Raw genomic sequence first — 18876 nt, forward strand, 5'->3', positions numbered from 1 at the left:
TCTGTCCTGAACAATCTAGACGTCCAATAGCAAACTGGGCCTTGCATGTCTACCAACAACTTTTGTCTGTGTCCGCGCGTCACTGTCCACTCCCCTGATTGGCCACCTGGTGTTTCCTCCTGCTGAGATAATCTCCAATCAACCATCTGCCGTGTCATCATTCCGCGCCACGGTTCCTCTTCAATCTCTTCTCCATCGCCCTCTTCCCCCTTTCCCCTGCTGACATGTCAGGACCTAATATCGCCACAAACACTCATTAAACAAAACACTGTCCTCATGAGCACAACTCCCATTTAACAGAACACTGTCCCCTTGTGTGACACCATCTATCCTCCAAACCAGCAGGTGGCAGCGTGACCCAGAGAGATGAACCGTGTGTGCGTGTTTGTGTGTGTGTGTGTGTGTGTGTGTGTATATGTGTGTGTGTGTGTGTGTGTGTGTGGCAGGTGGACACCTTTGCTGTGGCCATCTGTCCCGACCTATTAAGCCCATCACAGGAGACCCTGCACACGCGCACATGCACACACACACACACACACACACACACACACACACACACACACACACACACACACACACACACACACACACACACACACACCTAAAGAGCAGCACTAGTGTTCAGATTCAACTGCTGTTGCCTTTCCCAATACCAGCCTAGATCTGTCACTCAGAGCAGCAGGAGAGAACAGCATCTGTGTTGTGTTTGTTTGTGATGTTAGGCCAGAAATAGAAAGGGAAAAGTCACTTATCAAACCAGGCATTCAGCGCCATGACATCTCTGAGTAAAAATAAACATGTCCTCCTGTCTGGGTGCGAGTGCTAACTGTTTAGTGTTCAGTGTCTCGTGTGTGTGTGTGTGTGTGTGTGTGTGTGTGTGTGTGTGTCTTTCGCAGTCGTGTATTAAAACGACAATGGTGGAGGAGCAGCCACAGGTGTGTATTGAATGTATTGATCTAAAGCTTACACTGGACTTATGGCTTAGGGAATCATCATCATCATCACCATCATCATCATCAGTAGCAGCATCAACAACGTCATCATCTTCATTGTCCTTACCACCATCATTGTCCTTAAACCTGACAAGCACTTGACAGAAACATTGATTGGCATGTCAAAGCCTTTGTCAAAGGGGTGGAGCGTGCTGCTCACCAGTGGCTGGGGTGACGTCAGTCATGACCTTCCACCGTGTCTGTTTGACAATCCAAGATGTTATATTTGGAGACAAGGAGCCAACCCCCTAAGGTGCAATCCATCAATACGATTACTCTATCAGTCTGGCGCACTGACACCTCCCCTGTGTGTGTGTGTGTGTGTGTGTGTGTGTGTGTGTGTGTGTGTGTGTGTGTGTGTGTGTGTGTGTGTGCGTGTGTGTGTGCGTGTGTGTGTGCGTGTGTGTGTGTGCGTGTGTGTGTGTGTGTGTGTGTGTGTGTGTATGTGTGTGTGCGTGCGTCCATGCGTGTGAGTCCGTTTGCGCAATTGTGCATGTAAACAGACCCAGATACCTCAAACCTCAAAGTGATGAAACCAGTCCCTTCCTCTGTGTAACAGAGGTGCCATTTCCTGCTACTCATCCCTGGAAGCTGTAGTGAAGTAATGAGAACAGTCATTACAAATGCAGCACGATAAACTACAACCGCAATTACACTGTGTTGTTTCGGAAACAAAAACGTGTTGTTGGAAACAAGTGCATTAAGTTTTAATGGGATTCATTTGCCAAGTAAAATGATTAAACGCCTTTGCAAGGCTGTATTAGATGAATTCTGAGTTAGTGATGCTAAATGTACCACACAATGTTAAATGTTATAATCACTGTGATGCTTATATCAGCACAACTCTTCCTAAAGCATAGTATAGCGCATATGTGCCAGACACAAACAGAATTAGCAGTGTGTGTGTGTGTGTGTATGCGTACGTGCATGTGTGTGTGCGAGTGCATGCGAGTGCGAGGTTCCTAATTGTAGTAATTCCAAATCTTCATTATGTCACATTAAATATTGAAGGAGGTCGCGGTGTAATAACCCTGGTATAGATAAGGAGACGTACTCCAGTGTTGGGATGCCTGAGGCAGAACAGAACCAATAAGAGGAGTAATTAGAGAGAGGGGGAAGGGGTGGGGAGAGGTGGTGGTGGTAGGGGGAGGATGCAGAGGTCTGTCTGTCTGTCTGTCTATCAGTTTGACTGCGTTTCCGTCAGGAGTAATTACAGTCAAAGGGCAAAACCTCAACAGTCACAAATTACAGACAGCTAATATGAGTTCTGTAAAGTTTATCGGTTAAAAACGGAATAAATAACAGAAAATAATCCTAGAGATATCCATTGAGACGGGTCTGAAAGTAATGTCAGCCATGTTTCCCAAAAGAGTGGCAACAAGAGAAACACACTTGCAAGGAGGCGCTATAAATTGCATTGTTTGCTTTAGTTTTACTTCGAATTATCAAACACCCACCAGACACACCAGAGACTGACACACACACACACACACACACACACACACACACACACACGCACACACACACGCCAGACGTGTTACACTCCACACATGAGCTGAGTGCACCATCTAGTGGCCTAAAAGATGGAAGCCTTTCCTCAGCCTTTCCTCAAATAACAGTAATATTCTGTATTCATAAAGCGGATCATTTGAGCAGGGGTATGGCTTCCCTGAACACTCAGGTGTTCCTCCAGGTCACGGGAAGCTTATCCCCCTGGCACAGGGACACTGAGTACTCCATAAACCCAGGGCTCAGAGAACGCGGAGTGGAAGATGTGCAGGTGGGTCAGTGTGTCAAAAGAGACCCTATAGAAGGACAGAGTGGTTGCCGGCCAGTCCAGATGCTCTCCTACTCTGGGGGTTAGGTAGCAGGAATGGGGATGTGTAGGGCTGTCTGTGTGTATCGTTGTGTAAGAGAGTGCAGCAGTCGTTAGAGCAGTCCAGACTTCCAGGACGAGGCCAATTGTGGTATCCGAGACCACTGTCGTCATCTTCTCCTCTCCTGTGCAAGTCCCACTGATCCCTCTGTAAGCTACGCTTATCCTGGTAGCCACTAACAACCAAAACAATAGGATGATAGGGGCAAGTAGACTCAATTCAACAACGCATGGCCAAATCAAGTCCAATGAACTCTCCTGACTTGGTTGGAAGTCACTTTGAGGTGATTTTGGCTACACATTTTGAAATTAAGTCTCCTTGCCCCTATCACTCCCATTCTGTGTTCGCGGCTACTAGAGTAAGTACTGGGAGTAGCTTACAGAGGGATCAGTGGGACCCAGACAGGCGAGGATAAGGACTGTAGACTGGGATACACTGCTCTTGTTAGTGGTAGATCATGTTAGCTGATGTTAGCAGTGGCTATTAAAACAACTCTGAACCTTGGGTTACAGTTTCTCCTGGCCAATAGGCTACTTTCAGGGTAAAGAACATCTGAACATAGTAACCTATCTCTCAAAAGGGGACTAATGTCTTAGACCACGCTGCAGAGAAAAGAATTAACTCAAAGATAAATGGCATTATTAACTCTTGTTCATGGGATTTTTTTAATATGCAACTGCATCCTATTTTACACATTGTAGGAATAAACCTGTCTGTTTCTAAAAACTCCTGTGTGTGTGTGTACCGGTACATCTTCTAGAACCACAACCACTAGTGACAGTTTCTCTATCTCTGTGCAGTCCTGAGGACTTTGCAGGGGGATTGTACTTGTAGTTCACTCGTATGTAGTCCATATAAAGTCATGTTTTTTCTTCAAATTCATCAGTTTTCCTGTTTGTTGTCTAATTCCCCCAGACCCCCCGCCCTCCCACTCCCATAAAAAAGTGTCTTCTGTAGTCTAAATAACACCCAGAATTCTCTTGTTTGTAGTCCATTGACCACCACCATGTTTGTAGTCCCTGACTGTCAGAGGAAAGTTTGGAACACGCGGGTCTTGATACTCCTGCTGTTGGGAATGTTCTGGACTGAGTACTTGATCACCTTGTAGAACTTTGGACAGGTACCCAGGTGGGAGAGCGGGAAGCGGCGCACTCTCCGCTTGTTACCATGGATACTCCAGAATGCGGTGGAGCAGCGGTGGAACACCTCGATGCTGACGGCGTTCTGGCCCGGCGCCCACTGGGACAGCCGCACCACCGTGATGACCGAGCTGATGCCGCAGGAGTGACGAGAGATGCCTCGGTACACAATCTCCTCTGGACGCAGAGGCACGCCCTTCTCCCAAACTTGCCCCGCCTCCTCCCCCTCCCCCATGTCTCCAAGGTTACAGAGTGCCAGCAGATACACCCCCTCAAGAGCCTCGTCGTCAGGGTAACGCAACAGGATTCCGATCAGACGAGGGACCACCCCTTGGCGCAAAAACTGCTCCTGCTGAGAGTCTGATAGAGAGAGAGAGGGAGAGGGAGAGGGAGAGTGAGAGTGAGAGAGAGAGTGAGAGGGAGAGTGAGAGGGAGAGGGAGGGAGAGAGAGAGAGAGAGTATGAGATGGGTTTGAGGGCCATGGAGGAAGAGACCTTTACTGGCACATTTGAATACACCTACTAATTCAATGTTGATTAATCAGACATCTAGAGAGGTAAAGAGTTCCTCTGTCTTTCTTCTCCTAAGGTGGTTGGGTTGTTGTTGGTACTGAAGGCTACTCACGGCTGTCATAGCAGATGCGGCCGATGGCTCGGCCTGCATGGAGAAGCAGCTCCTTATCCCCATAGGTCAACACAGAGAGCAGAGCAGACACCAAACCTGCCTCACTACAGCGTTCCCTCACCACCGCTGGCGCAGAGGGAAAGGGAGGGCGAAATCAATGAATAAAGACCACAGGATCGACACTAGACTGTTGTAATTAGATGTGAAACCCATATGTGGTAACAGTGGACATGAATGGGTGGAACTCACTCTCCCTGGCAAGTTCCGACACCAGTCGTGCTGTTAGTGACGTGAGAGGACCTCTCCTCCTCATAGCCTGAGCCAGGATAGGTAAGATCCCACTGATCACCACCTGCTCAGCAGCACCACGCTCTGGACAAACAAGGCATTACACATATGAACACAGACTACTGCAAATAACAGTACACGTAACACATTCATTAAGAACGGCATTCTATTGAAGGGAATAGTGATTCTGGTTGATTCATAAGTGGCATGATGCAGTAGTATTATAGTTGTTTTACAGATCAGTTATAGGCTGCTCGATCAGGACCTCGTCTCTCTGTCCACAGAAGGATTTGTTTTGTCTTAGGCCAAGCTGCTGGTGCCATTCCCAGTCAACATGGTAAACACCTTCACCTCGGGGGGTTGCACCTGCTGCCCATGTGATAAGACAGAGCGCAAAAGGGGGTTGAGTGAGGTCATTAGATTGGCTGTCTCTGGTACTTTTCCACTGCTTGTAGTTTATCTTAAAACTGGCCTTCCTGCTTTGCTGGAAATAGAGGTTTGTGATTTTGATAAGATACACCACCTCACTTTATCAGTTAGATATGAACCTGTCGTTTGTCCCTCAGGGGTGACCCCACCCATTTTGGTAATAAAATATTAAAGAAGCTCTTGGATGTGTGTATGTGTGTGTTTTCACTAGTGAGTGTACCCAGGGGGATATAAAACCTTACCCCATACGGTTTATATGAGGTGGAACCTTGGGCCAAACAGTTCAGACACAGTGCCTTCGGAAAGTATTCAGAAACCCTTCACTTTAAAAAAAAAAAAAAAAAAAAAAAAAACATACATGATACATGAACTATTATCCTTGCATTAAGATGGACTCAATTCAACTTATTGAGTGATTTGTTGATGACATTTTTGCATTTTAGCTAATCTTAAGAGTGTCATAGGAAAGGGTCTGAACACTTATGTACATGAGATATTTCTGGATTAGAATTTTAAGAAATTTACTGAAATTTCAAAAAACTTGTTTTTGCTTTGTCATTCTGGGGTATTGTGTGTGGATTGATAAAATTATTTTAATTTAATTTAAATGTATTTTAAATTAAGTCTATAACACAACAAAATGTAGAAAAAGTGAAGGGGTCTGACTACTTTCCGAAGGCACTGTACCTCTCAGCACGCGAGGTGGAGCCTTAATTGGTTAGGACATCTCGGAAGGAGTAAATGTCTAATATGGGATTATGTGAGGTCAAGCCTTGGACTAAAGGGTTAAGATACCTCAGGACGTACCTAATACGATTTATGTGAGGTGGAGCCATAATACGTTAAGATATCTCTGAAGGAGTATATATAGACAGTGCCCTGCATAAGTAATGAGACAGTGAAGCAATGTTTTTTCTTTTGGCTCTGCACTCCAAAAGTTTGGATTTGAAATCAAACAATTACTATGAGGTTAAAGTAGAGATGTTCAGCTTGTATTTGATGTATTTGATGAATTGTGTACATACTGGTATCACCATTCAGAAATTACAACACTTTTTATGTATAGTCCCCCTATTTCAGGGTATCCAAAAGTGATGGGACACTTGGCTTGACAGGTGTTTCTAGTTTGTTAGATGTTCCGTTATAATTTGTGGAGTCATAAGAGAGCTCTCAATGATTCTAGGTTTTGCATTTGCCTTTGAAATTTACTGTTGGTGTCTGTCAACATGAGGACCAAAGAATGAAAGTCAATGAAGTCATTATTAGGCTGAAAAATCGGAAAGAAACCAACAGAAACAGCCACAACCGTGGTTGGCCAAATCAACAGTTTGGAACATCATTAAAAAGAAAAAAAACACTGATGAGCTCAGCAAACAGGCTGGTAGACCAAGAAAGACTTCCACAGTGGATGACCGAAGAAGGCTCACTATAATAACTGTCCCACAGATCAGGAGCACTCTCCAGGAGGTAGGCATCAATGTGCCAGAGACTACCATCCGTAGAATACGTCACCAGCCAAACTGCAGATGGTAGTTATCCTCAAAAAGGCTGGTCAGGTTACAGTTTGCTAAAAAGTATCTAAAAAGCCTGCAGAGGTCTGGAAAAAGGTATTGTGGACAGATAAGATTAATATGATCATGTAACAGAGTGATTGCAAGAGAAAGGTTTGGAAAAAAAAGGATCTGGTCAAGATTTACAGCATACCACCTCATCTGTGAAAGATGGTGCAGAGGGTGTTAGGTTTGGGCATGTATAGCTGCCACTAGAACTTACTAACTTGTCTTAATTGATGATTGTAACTGCTGATGGCAGAAGCAGAATGTATTCTGAAGTGTACAGAAACATCTTGTCTGCTCGAGTGCAAGCAAATGCCTCCAAATTCATTCGATGGCGCTTCATCATACAGTAAAACAATGACCCAAAACATACTGCCATAACAAATAGGGAGTTTGTCAGAGCCAAAAGGTGGAAAGGTCTTGACTGGCCAAGTCAGCTTTCAGGTTTTAAATCCAATTGAACATGCATTTCATTTGCTGAAGAGGAGACTTAAGGCAAAACGTCCTCAAAATAAACAACAATTGAAGATGGCTGCAGTACAGGCCTGGCAGACCATCACCAGAGAAGAAACACAGCATCTGGTGGGGTCAATGGGTCACAGACTTCAGGCAGTTATTGCATGCAAAGGTTGTCCACCAAATACTAAACATGAGTCCTTAATTTAGACTTTTAATAAATCTGTCCCTGTCACTTTTGGGTAGCCTGAAATAGGGGAACTATGCATAAACAGTGTTGTAATTTTTGAATGGTGAAACCAATATGTACACAAATACTATCAAATGCCATCCTGTTTTGTGGCTAACACCTTGCAGTGTAGCCTCTGTAGTTCTGCTAGTGAAGTCTTCTATGGATCGTAGTCTCTGACACATTGTGATTGTAATTTCTGAATGGTGAAACCAATATGTACACCAATACTATCAAATAAAATCTGAGAATCTCTACTTGAACCTAATAGTAATTGTTTGATTTCAAATCCAAACTTTAGGAGTGGAGAGCCAAAAGAAGAAAAAATGCTTTACTGTCCCATTACTTAAGCAGGGCACTGTACATATCTAAAACGGTTTATGGGAGGTGGAGCCTTAATTGGTTAAGATATCTGGGAAGGAATATATGTCTAATATGTTTTTATGGGAGCTGGAGCCTTAATTGGTTAGGATATTTCAAACTGATTTGAATGTAGAAGGCCTGTGTTGTTTACCATCTAAATGCGTCTATGCCGGCTCTGTGTTCATATGTTGGTGTGTTGATTGTTCTCTTACATACTGAAATGCTGGGACTCGGAGATGGGTTGCGGAGTAAACAGTTTCAATTGATTGCTGAGTGTTCCTTTGTTGCTGCATTTATTGTCTGCTAGTACTCAAGCAATTTCCTAAACAAAACTAAGTTTGAGGTAATGTGTATTCCCCTAAGAATCTGAGGGACATCAAATAGTCTGCCTGGGAGTTTTAATGATCTTAAAAGAAAGCTGCCAAGGGGGCCTGGTAAAATGTCAAGGAACAAATAAAATAAAGTAAGCAAGCAAGCATGCAATAATGTTAATGACTGGGGAATATGAAGTATAGACAATAAAATGAAATGCACTTCACGGTACACACAAACACACATGGCATGCATACATACCTATCTGTGTACTGTAATGAGTGTGTGCATTTAAAGCAGGCTTTACTAATCTTTTGACCCCCCCCCTTCCCTCCCTCCCTCCCCCCCTCCCCCCCCTCCTTCTTACTATCCCTCCCTCTCTTTGGCAGACACAAATACGGCTTAGCGTGGCCAAGTGTTTATCCACAAAGGTCACACGTCTAACCCAGAGACTATTATGGTCTAAAACACCCACTCTCTCTTCCTCCCTCCCCCTCTCCTTCTATATGAAACCTAATATTCGGAACAACAGATCCAAGTGTGTTTGTCTTTTTTCTTTCATATGTCCTCAGCTGTGTGTGTGTGTGTGTGACTCACTCCTGTCCTGTATGATCATGAGTACGGTTTCCAGGTGTGGTCTGAGTTCGTCCTCAATGATCCCCGTAGTGACTCTAATGGCACCTAAAGCTTCATTGAGAGATTCTGAGAGAGAGAGAGAGAGAGAGAGAGAGAGAGAGAGTCACACTGATGATTAGAGAGTATATAAACCTACACTTTCACAGTATCACATTTCTGTATGAACCTACTCTACTCTACAAGCAGCTGTGAGTGTTATCTGTTATCAGATCACACCCACACTACTACTCGAATCTCCTCTCTCAGAGCACACTGCACACACTGGCATTGCATGGCCGGGAGTTCAAAGAGAAGGAACTACACATAATCACTGTAACCTATATATTTTTGGAATACATGTATATCTTCACACAGCCTCATACACCATTGCTGACAAACTTTTGTTGAAAATACATGAGCACACGTGTGTGTATAGAATTCTTCTGTCCAGCATACACATATTACACATAAATGAATCTCATTGAAATGAAAAAAGACATGTCTGGACCTTTACTGTCAATGGTCTGGACTGAAGCCTGGGATACTGGGAGAATAGTATCAGAATAGACATGGGACAGAGCTCTCTTCACGTGACGGGTTACACATCTGTCACCCTGTTCCGAAATGTGGGTCAATATGACACGAATAGAGCATGAATCATTTCTCCTAAGGAGTGGACATGTGGTTACCATTCTACATACCTTTAGGTGTGGTGGGCATGAGACGGCTGGATTTCCGTCTCGCCATGTGTGTGTTGCGTGTGTACATGTGTGTTGCGTGTGTATGTCTGTGTTGCGTGTGTATGTGTGCGTGTCTTAATAAAAGATCCAATGCTGCTTTCTTCCAGCAGGTCCAGGACAGTGGGTTGTCTTCAAATCTTCTTTCCACCAAAGGGTCTTCATCAGTACAAACATAACACACCCCTGTCCTTCAACTCCTCTCCCCTCTTCTGCGTTTCCCATCATCGCTTCTCTTCAGCCTCTTATAAACAGCTTCCATAGTAGCTGCTTCACATGGCCTGAGACGCAATCTTCTCCCTCTTTCTTGCAACACTCCTCTGGTATGTTTCTTTCCTCCACTACCTCTGTCATGCACTCTAGACCTCCCTTTCTTTCCTCTGCACATTTCTTTTTCTCGTCTCCTCATACTTGTGCTGGCTCTCCCTCCCTCCTCCTTTCTCTATACTAATAGAGTAAATCCTAATTATCTGTAAAGCTGCTCTCCCTTCCTCCCTCCCTCCCTCACTCACTCTCTCCCTCCCGCTCTCTCTCTCTCTCTCTCTCACTCACTCCCTCCCTCCCTCTCAGTCCCTCTCTCTCATGCTTTGTTGACAGGCAGGTAGCCTTTGGCTGACTCTCTCAGTTGTAAAAAAAATAAAAAAATAAAAATCCACAAAAATGTGTCTAAAATATGCACTCTGAATGCACTTCTAATCCCACAGTAAAATACCCCTGACAAAACACAGGGCCAAAACTTCTCATTCGGTGAGTGTGTGTGCGAGTGAGAAAGTGAGTGAAAGTGTGCGTGAGTGAGCTGCTAGCTTCAATTACTGTCTACTGTAGGATAAGCTCTCACTTCCCAGTTCCAACCTCTATAACCCACTATGGGCTATTTACAACTAACAATAACACATGAATGAATCATCATAGTAAGCAAAATAACACCTTTAATACAAAGTATAATCCCATTGCCAGTGTACTGTAAACATAACAATAAATTATAAATTACACAAGGAATATCTTAAACAGGTCTACCCATAGAAACAAGTTAGTGGGGTGGGTGTAGGGGGCCATACCAGGGTGGATTCAGGGGGCCAAGACAGGACGGTTGAGAGCTGTAACAGGCTTTTTGGCAGGTTTGGCCCCAGACAGGATCTGGATCTGTTCGTTAATGACATCAGAGATTACATCAAAGGCAACGTCTAGAATGTGTGTGCTCATACCATGGGTGACATTATCCAAAAGCCGACTGTTACCTCGGTCTCTGAAACTATTTCTCAATGCCTCTAGCTGGGCTCTGAGAGAGGCAGATAGAGAGAGAGCGAAAAAAAGAAAGAAAGCAAAAGAAGGAGGGAGGGGAATTCTGGTTATTCAGGCATTTTTCCAGATAAAGTAGTCAGGAAAACTCCTGGCCCTAGTTATGAAATGCTATGAGATCTCTATTCAGTGACATGGGACAGTCTTACCTGGAGTCAATGATCTTGGACCAGTGCTGCACTGGGTTGGTCTCAGCTTTCTGAACAAGCTGGTTTGCAATGTTTTCATAGTTCAAGCAATTGGAAGCTAACTTCAAGTCCCTGCACAGGGCTTCTGTGACACCTGGAAACAAATAACCCAAAACCTAGTCAAAACTACAAAACCCACACACGTGGGAACAAACACACATCCTGTAACCAGGGGCAGTGTTCTTGTAAAAAAGAAAATGTACTTTTTAAAATAATGTTTTGTCATCGATTTAGATCAAAGGATCACAATGTTTTTTGCTTCAATTAACACACTTAATTGCAGTATTCAGACTGCAGGGTCCTCTTTTTATTTCTATATGACGCACACGTTCCTCTTACCCTCTGGTAGTCTGGTGAAGGAGCTGGTGATGTAAATTGCGCCAGTGGCAATGATTTCTGTCTTCCTTAAAAACTCCTGTAGGGTTTGCCTGTTTTCAGGGGTATTGTCCTTCCTGTGTAGAGCCGGCAGAGAACAGAGTATTGTCATAGGCCTTGTTTTGGGTTGCATTACTGGTTTCGGTCTGAAACTGGACCACCTTCCTAGCATGCTGCCCTTGGTCTGGACCTTGAAGGAGGTCCTGTTTAAAGGCAGTAGTCTGGGTTTGGAGTCTTGGTATTGAACTGCCCAGACATGACTTGAGGGGTGTTTTTTGTCACTGCTGGGGTAGAAGGCTGGGCTAGTATGTACACTTGTATATTTGTGACTTTGACAGAACTCTTGTTCAGGGTTTGAGGCTCTTTGGGACACAGTTGGGGGGGTATAATTTGGTAGATCTGTTTTGTGGGGGCACCAGCTGAGGTCTGTTTTAGGTGGCATTCCTAGGCGGAGTTTGTGTCTGGGTTTGTGTCTCTTTTGGATGGAGTGAGAGCCCAGGGTGGCGCACTACTAAGATGTGTTTCTTAGCCGGGTCAGCGTGTGGATCATGCCCTTGACCAGAGTCTGTGTCTTAGCTGCATCCCCTGCTGAAGTCTGGGCTTGAGGCACGTTATGAGCTGAAGTTGGACTCTGGACTTGGGTAACCTTCTCTGCCAGAGTCTGGGTCTGCCATGGTGCTTTAGGAGGTTCCTGAACCTCACCGCTTGCCAGCAACTCCTTCTGGTCCTGGATGAACTGCTCTGAGGACTCTGGGACAGTTGCTACTTTTCCAGGGGGGGGTGACATGCTCCCCCTCACTCACACCGGGGGTTGGTTCCATCCTCCTTAACTCTCCTCCTGCAACTGTTGTATTTCAGTGCTTGATTTGATACTTCACTTCATAGCCTAGCGGAAAATAACCCATCTGTTGTATTATTAGAGTCGGCCGCACCATCAGTTCCATCATACTTTACGAGAACTGAGTCGAACATAAATGGCACCCGAGTTAACTGACTTGAATCACACAAACATAAGGAGGCTTTTTTTGGCAGTGACTCAGATAACAACAACACATGGCTGTTTCTGTGCAGTTTCTGGATGTAGTAGTCAAACCATTATAGCCCCAACTGTGACTAGGATCATATTTTGTTTTAGATGTGTTGGATGCTGTATGTGTAGGATTGTACACATAAAACATCCAAATGTAAAACGAAATATGACTTTTATTGACAGTTGGGTCAGAGTCTGGGCTAGCCTAGTAGGGGAGATATTAGAATAGTTCCTAGCTAGCCAGGACTCTATTCGTGTCTAGCCATAACGGGCTCTACTCTCTAATGTGGCGTCCATCTCTCTCATTTCCATTGGTGGACTGAGTATTTAGATCGTTCAATAAGTGTTAACAACTTTGTAGCATAATTATATTCACACGAATTCGTGAATTGATATAGTCTTAATATAGTCATAATTGTCAAAAGTCCGAAAAACAGAGTTTGTCTGCAGTGATTTGCTTGCTAACGACCTGAGCTCATATCAAAACATGGAACTGGAATTCTGTCAGACACGTAACCGTGAACGAATAGTGCACTTGAACAGAAATCCAGTTCCTCGTCTTGCAAGTAGCTCGCTGCTTTAGCTTCCATGGCTTGGATCTAATATGGAAGCCAGCCATGTTAGTACAGTACTGTTATACCACTTCACTTGGCTAGTTCGTAAAACCTGCACGACCAACATCATCATAGTTGATATTGACGATTTTCCACCGGTTGCTAAATAATGTATATATCTAGCTGTATATCTGTGCCTTGTACAGACGATTATTTCTACTCGCCATTTCTGTTCCCTTCCACAAAAATGCAAACATGCTCCGCCCGCCTGTTTTCTCCCGTAGGATAGTTCCTCTTGCCCCATCTGTGATAGGGTTATACACTCACCGAACACTTTATTAGGAGCACCTGTACACATTCTCATGGTGAAGGTGGTGTAATGGTCTGGGGAATGTTTTCTTGGCACACTTTGGGCTCGTTAATACCAATCAATCATCGCTTGTATGCCACAGCCTATTTGCGTATTGTTGCTGACCATGTGCATCCCTTCATGGCTACAATTTACCCATCTTCTAATGGCTACTTCCAGCATGATAATGCACCATGTCTCAAACTGGTTTCATGAACATGACAATGAGTTCAGTGTTCTTCAGTGGCCTTCCCAATCACCGGATCTGAATCCAATAGAACACCTTTGGGATGTGGTAGAACAGGAGATTCACAGCTTGAAAGTGCACCTAAAAAATCTGCAGGAATTGCGTGATGCAATCATGTCATCATGGACCAGAATCTCAAAGGAATGTTTCCATTTCTTGTGGAATCAATGCCACGAAGAATTTAGGCTGTTCTGAGAGCAAAGGGAGGCCCTACCCAGTATTAGTATAGTGTTCCTAATAAAGTTCTTGGTGAGTGTATATTTACATTTGGATGCTGTGTATATAATCATACACATACCATGTAAATGTAAATATAAACATACATTTGATTATATTTAGGATGTTCTGTATATAATGCTGTATAATGTAAATATAATCCTTGTCACAGATGGGGCTATGTATTCTCTTCAGGCAAAAACAGTGATCCATATTGATGGTTCAATACTGCTGACACAGTGACATGTACCACCAAAACCTGTCACAACCAGTTTTTTTTGTTTGTTTTACTATCAATGGTGTTTTGGCCATCTTTCAATGGCACAGATATGTCCAAAACATTCAACGATAGAGAACATTCATGACAGTCCACATCAGAGTTATATGGACCCATATATGATATTGAATATTGGTAATTTGGGTGAGCTATCATACCAAAACACCAACACTGGCTGCCAGAAACAAATGAATCACTGTAGTTAAAAAAATTAAAGCTTTAATACAAATATTTCAGCTATCCAGATTTCAGTATACAATCATTGACTTTTTTTTTTTTCCAATGCACTCTACATGTACAGCTAACACTAGAGATGGATGGAGATGTGAAAGTTCTTCTCAAATGGGCTTAGGAAATGCCACATGAATGGGTCAAAGAGATTGCTTGGACCAAAGAGCAGACTGAAAATAAGACTTATTTCTTCACTGCCTATTATCAAGTCCTCTGTAGTGGAAACATTTGGTTTGTGACAAAGAAAAATTTGATTGAAATCATCAGCAGGATTTCCTAAACAAAACAAATATTAAAATAAAAAATAAAAAATGCCATGGTTTCCTTCGATGCACAAATGTTTGGGTTCTGTGGGCCAGTCCTTGCCTCTAACATCAAAATGTTCCATGACGTCACTAAGACTGTTTGCCTTCCAACCATCCCACTGGCAGGCATTCAGCAGTTAATAGTGATGTGTTCCAATGAGCCCAGTTCAGCCATTGGACATGTTCAAACTGGTCCTGTTGTGTTGAGGCCGCTGGAGATAGTCTCGTAACCGACGGAGACAAGTGTGAGAACGCTGCCCTCCACTTCCTCCGGCTGACGTTGCTCCTGCTCCTGCTGGATATCCATGGAACCAGAGGCTCCAGAGTCCAGCCGCACCTTCTTCTTGCCTCTCCCCCGCCCCTTACCCTTCGTCGACCCCTTGCCGTGTCCTTTGACCCCACCGGGCGACCGGTTCGGCTTGTCGTTGTCATTGGTACGAGGTTTGCGATGTCGGCGGCGGATGCGTCTCATTGGTGGGCCGGAGTCAGCCGGGTCCGTTGCCGCCGCGCCCGACAGGATGCGGATCTGGCGGTCGATCACCATGGTGATCATGTCCATGGCGGCGTCGAGCATTCCGAGGCCGAGACCATGAGTCACGCTGTCAAACGCACTGCTGTTCACCGGGTCTTGGAAACACTTCCTCATGTCTTCAAGGTGGCTCCTGGGATAGAGAGAGAGAGGGAGAGAGAAAGAAAAACAAGGCGGAGAACGATAACAGAATAAACTAAGAGATCAACTTTGAGCTGAGAGAATGCAATTGACTGCTGTAAATAAGTTTTATACCAGCACTCCACAGCAACCTTCGGTATCACGTCCCTTTTACAGTGGCTGCTCTAGCTGTGCTGACATCACACCAACCAGTTAGGATGCTGTAAGACTGGTAATACATACCTGGTTTCGATGATCTTGGACCAATGTTGCACCGTGTTGGTCTCAGGTATAAGCTGTTTGGCCATGTTGCCAAAGTCCATGTAGTCGTGAGCAAAGTCCTTCATGTCATGGCACAGGGCTTTCGTGTCACCTGGAAAACACATACCATTTTTGTCAGCCAGCCAGCCACACGTGCACACACACAAGTACACAAACCCACACGACCACACAAACACACAGCTCTTACCCTCAGTGAGTTTGGAGAATGAGGATGAGACTGCTGTGGTAGTGCTAGGACTGAGGCCCAGTATGTTGAGAGACTCCAGGAGTGTTTTCTTGCTGGCCGGGCCGCGGCTGACCCTGGTGTAGGCTGCTAGAGAGCGCAGGGACATTTTCTCTGGGGCCTCCAGACGACGCTTGATCTCATCATAAGGGATCAGGTACTTACCTAGACCAGAGGGAAAGCAGATGAATTAAGGAGTGTGTCTTCACACTGGGAGCCAAATGGAACTCCCGATGAAAAAAATAAATGAGTGACACTATTGGAACAACTGACTCCCATGTAGGGCGGCACGATAAAGACAAAATATCACTGTGCAATGAACTTGCGAGATATTGCAATATGACGTGCGTTATGCCAAACACTCAGATGAGCACTTGATCTTTCCACTTGACATGGTTGAAACCATGTCCAACGATAACCAAATGAAACACATCTATGCATGCAGAGAGTAAATGCACGAGTCAAGTGCATCTAAAGTGCATTTTAGTTTTATTGAGTGAGTGGATATATGGATATTGCACATGTTCATATTGCGCCTTCAATAGTTACGTATATGATATATTGTGCAGCCCTACCCCCATGTACACTTTCTGGTTGTGTTTTTTTTTTTTTGCCAAAAACACAATTAAACATTCCCTTCCTTCTATACCTCTAATAGATCAAATGATATTGTGTCTTCTCCTCCTCTACAAGAAGAGTAAGGCTAAACCATTTGACAGAGCCAGAATAACTGTCTTGTTCTTCTGTGTCTCATTCTGTGTTTCTTGTATGATGTCATCTCTGCGTCTGGTATCAGCCTGTGTCTGGTTCTGAGTACTCACGGGCCTTGGCACTTTTCATGTTGGGGTCCAGGAGAGACGTAACCTCTGCGAAGGGCACTTGGGGCACATGGTTGGAGTTCGAGGCGGGGGTCTCCGTTTGGTTCACTTCCTCAGCCGGGGTCTGGATCTGCATCTGGGTTTGGGTCGTCACTCCCCCACCATGCTGCATCCCACCCTGCTGCATCTGTCCCAGTACCACGGGTAACCCTCCGCTGTTGGTTTGCTCCGAGGACACTTGGAAGATCCCCATGACAGGCTTAACCACTGTGAACACCATGTTCCCCTGAGAGTCCATACCTGCTATACTGGTAGATGGGTCCATCCTCTCTGAGTTAGGGTTCTGCTTTACTTTGGGGAGTCAAAAAATGTCCTCTGAAACTTTAAGTTTCTAGTTTTGTTATTGTCAGCATGAAATGCTAGGAACGTTACACATATACGCTGATCTGAGGTCAGTTATTAATTTTTGTAGTTATAATTAGGGATGAGATTGGGGAAGGGTTATCTGATGCTAGATTTGAACCGGACGGAGGGCAACCTTTCTACCTAATTTAACACAACAATCTATCTTTACCCTATGCTTTATGGTATTCTTTCTGGCCAGTTGGTTAATTTGGGGTTGTGTCTGTAAGAGAGAAAAAAAGAACAATGGACATCACACACTAAGTCAAACACCTTTAAAAGTAGTGCAAACATATCAAGACCAAACGTACATGTTTCACAAATTAGGAGGTCAATCCCCCCCCCCCCCCCCCCCCAAGGCATTAATGCTTCTGCTTTGCTCACCTAGCCAGCCTTTTCTTGTCACCCTTACAAAACAAAATTAAATATTTCTAATGGACTTTAGAATGACAATCTTGACAATCTTATTTTATTTCTGAAAATAAAAATAAAAAAACTCTTAGGAGCTCATTAACAACATTGGACCCAGTCAACGACGTCACATTTTAATTCGTTGTTGGTCCCCCAGGCGCACAGTCGAGCGCGCGATCAGACAAGGCAAGGACACCACCGAAATAAACATGTGTTGACTGTTTTGAATACATGTCATTGTATTTGTGAAGTCAAGTGTACTTCTCTGCTCAAAAAAACTTTTTACAATAACCTCATTGTCCATTGCAATACACAAACCCGACTCGCATTCTGTGCGTGTTGGTGAACATTGAACGACATTCGATCTGTCTGTCTAAACATGGCTACTAGCTAGGCCGCTGGATTGAATGACTCCATGATAAAGCCGAATTAGCGTGATATAAAACCAGGTGATACCGATTCCGAACAGGTTGCTCTCAATTTTACCCGCTAACCCTCGTACAAATGCAACCAGTGACGGTTTTCCCACTCACCAATTTTACAGTATGCTTTTTCCTAAGAGCGCACTGATCCTAGAACGGTCCGTGGCTAAATCAGCGACATTTTCCTTCTCCTCTGTTGTTTCTTCGACGGGTTGCAAATCAGCTGTAGGTGTACTACCGCAAAAGCTGCATTATCCCTGTGTCCATTGGCTTCCACACCCGTCAACTAAAATTAGAGCAGCTTCTGATTGGACGACACCCGACGTCTCAAACCGAGGAGGTGGTATTTCCGATCACCAGAGATCTTTGTAGAATGTCAAGCTGCCTTCTAGGCGATACACTGTGTCAGTTTTTTAAGTTGCCATTTCATTGCATCCCAGATCACGTTTGAAATAGACAGGGAAACGATGGGAGAAAGAAGGAACGTTTGCCGTCTATATCATGCATTCAATTAAGATTTGTTTCTGTCTGGTGACCTAGTCCTGTCCTCCACACTATCACCATATTCTTGCGGTTATGTCGGCTATGATTGTTGGGCACGTATCCATAACAAACAGAAATGTCCCTAGCATTGTTCAGTCCTTGATTGCTTGGATTCTGGTTGCATTTACTCTATTTGATCACTGGGTGGCAGTGTCTTTCTACCTGCGGCTTTGTCGTCTCTATATGCTGGTATTTTATTCACCTACTGGTCTTTTACCACACACACACACACACACACACTCACACAATCGCTCTCTCATGCATACACTCACAGTCTTTCATTCACACAACTGAGGGGTCAGAATGAAGAGTGAGACTGTGTGTGTGTGTGTGTGTTTCAGTTTTTATTATGTATTATGTATAGGCCTAGCTAATGACACTTACAGTACAGGACAAAACATATCCTTTTACGGATGAGAGTGCTGAAATGCCAAGGGA

General features: G+C 44.3%; 2 protein-coding genes across 2 annotated transcripts in view; one reads left to right on the forward strand and one right to left on the reverse strand.

The window, feature by feature from the left end:
- bicral (BICRA like chromatin remodeling complex associated protein) overlaps window positions 1-18876 on the forward strand; it is a 253681-nt gene that overhangs the window by 114657 nt on the left and 120148 nt on the right.
- LOC310817062 (uncharacterized protein) lies at window positions 14355-18119 on the reverse strand. The gene is made up of 5 exons (XM_083687475.1): window positions 18007-18119; window positions 16664-17285; window positions 15807-16007; window positions 15581-15710; window positions 14355-15350 (listed from the first exon to the last, which is right to left on the reverse strand). The coding sequence occupies exons 2-5, from the start codon at window positions 16983-16985 to the stop codon at window positions 14873-14875; spliced, it is 1131 nt and encodes a 376-aa protein (XP_083543601.1). The 5' UTR covers window positions 16986-17285; window positions 18007-18119; the 3' UTR covers window positions 14355-14872.

This window comes from Argentina silus (assembly GCF_951799395.1).
Source record: "Argentina silus genome assembly, chromosome: 16".
Taxonomy (NCBI): Eukaryota; Metazoa; Chordata; class Actinopteri; order Argentiniformes; family Argentinidae; genus Argentina; species Argentina silus.

Coding starts and splice junctions, on each gene's coding strand:
- LOC310817062 (XM_083687475.1), bottom strand. CDS start 16,985: ATGGACCCATCTACCAGTATAGCAGGTATGGACTCTCAGGGGAACATG. Junction 16,008..16,663: donor CATGAAAAGTGCCAAGGCCC/GTGAGTACTCAG, acceptor CCTCTGGTCTAG/GTAAGTACCTGATCCCTTAT. Junction 15,711..15,806: donor ATTCTCCAAACTCACTGAGG/GTAAGAGCTGTG, acceptor TGTGTTTTCCAG/GTGACACGAAAGCCCTGTGC.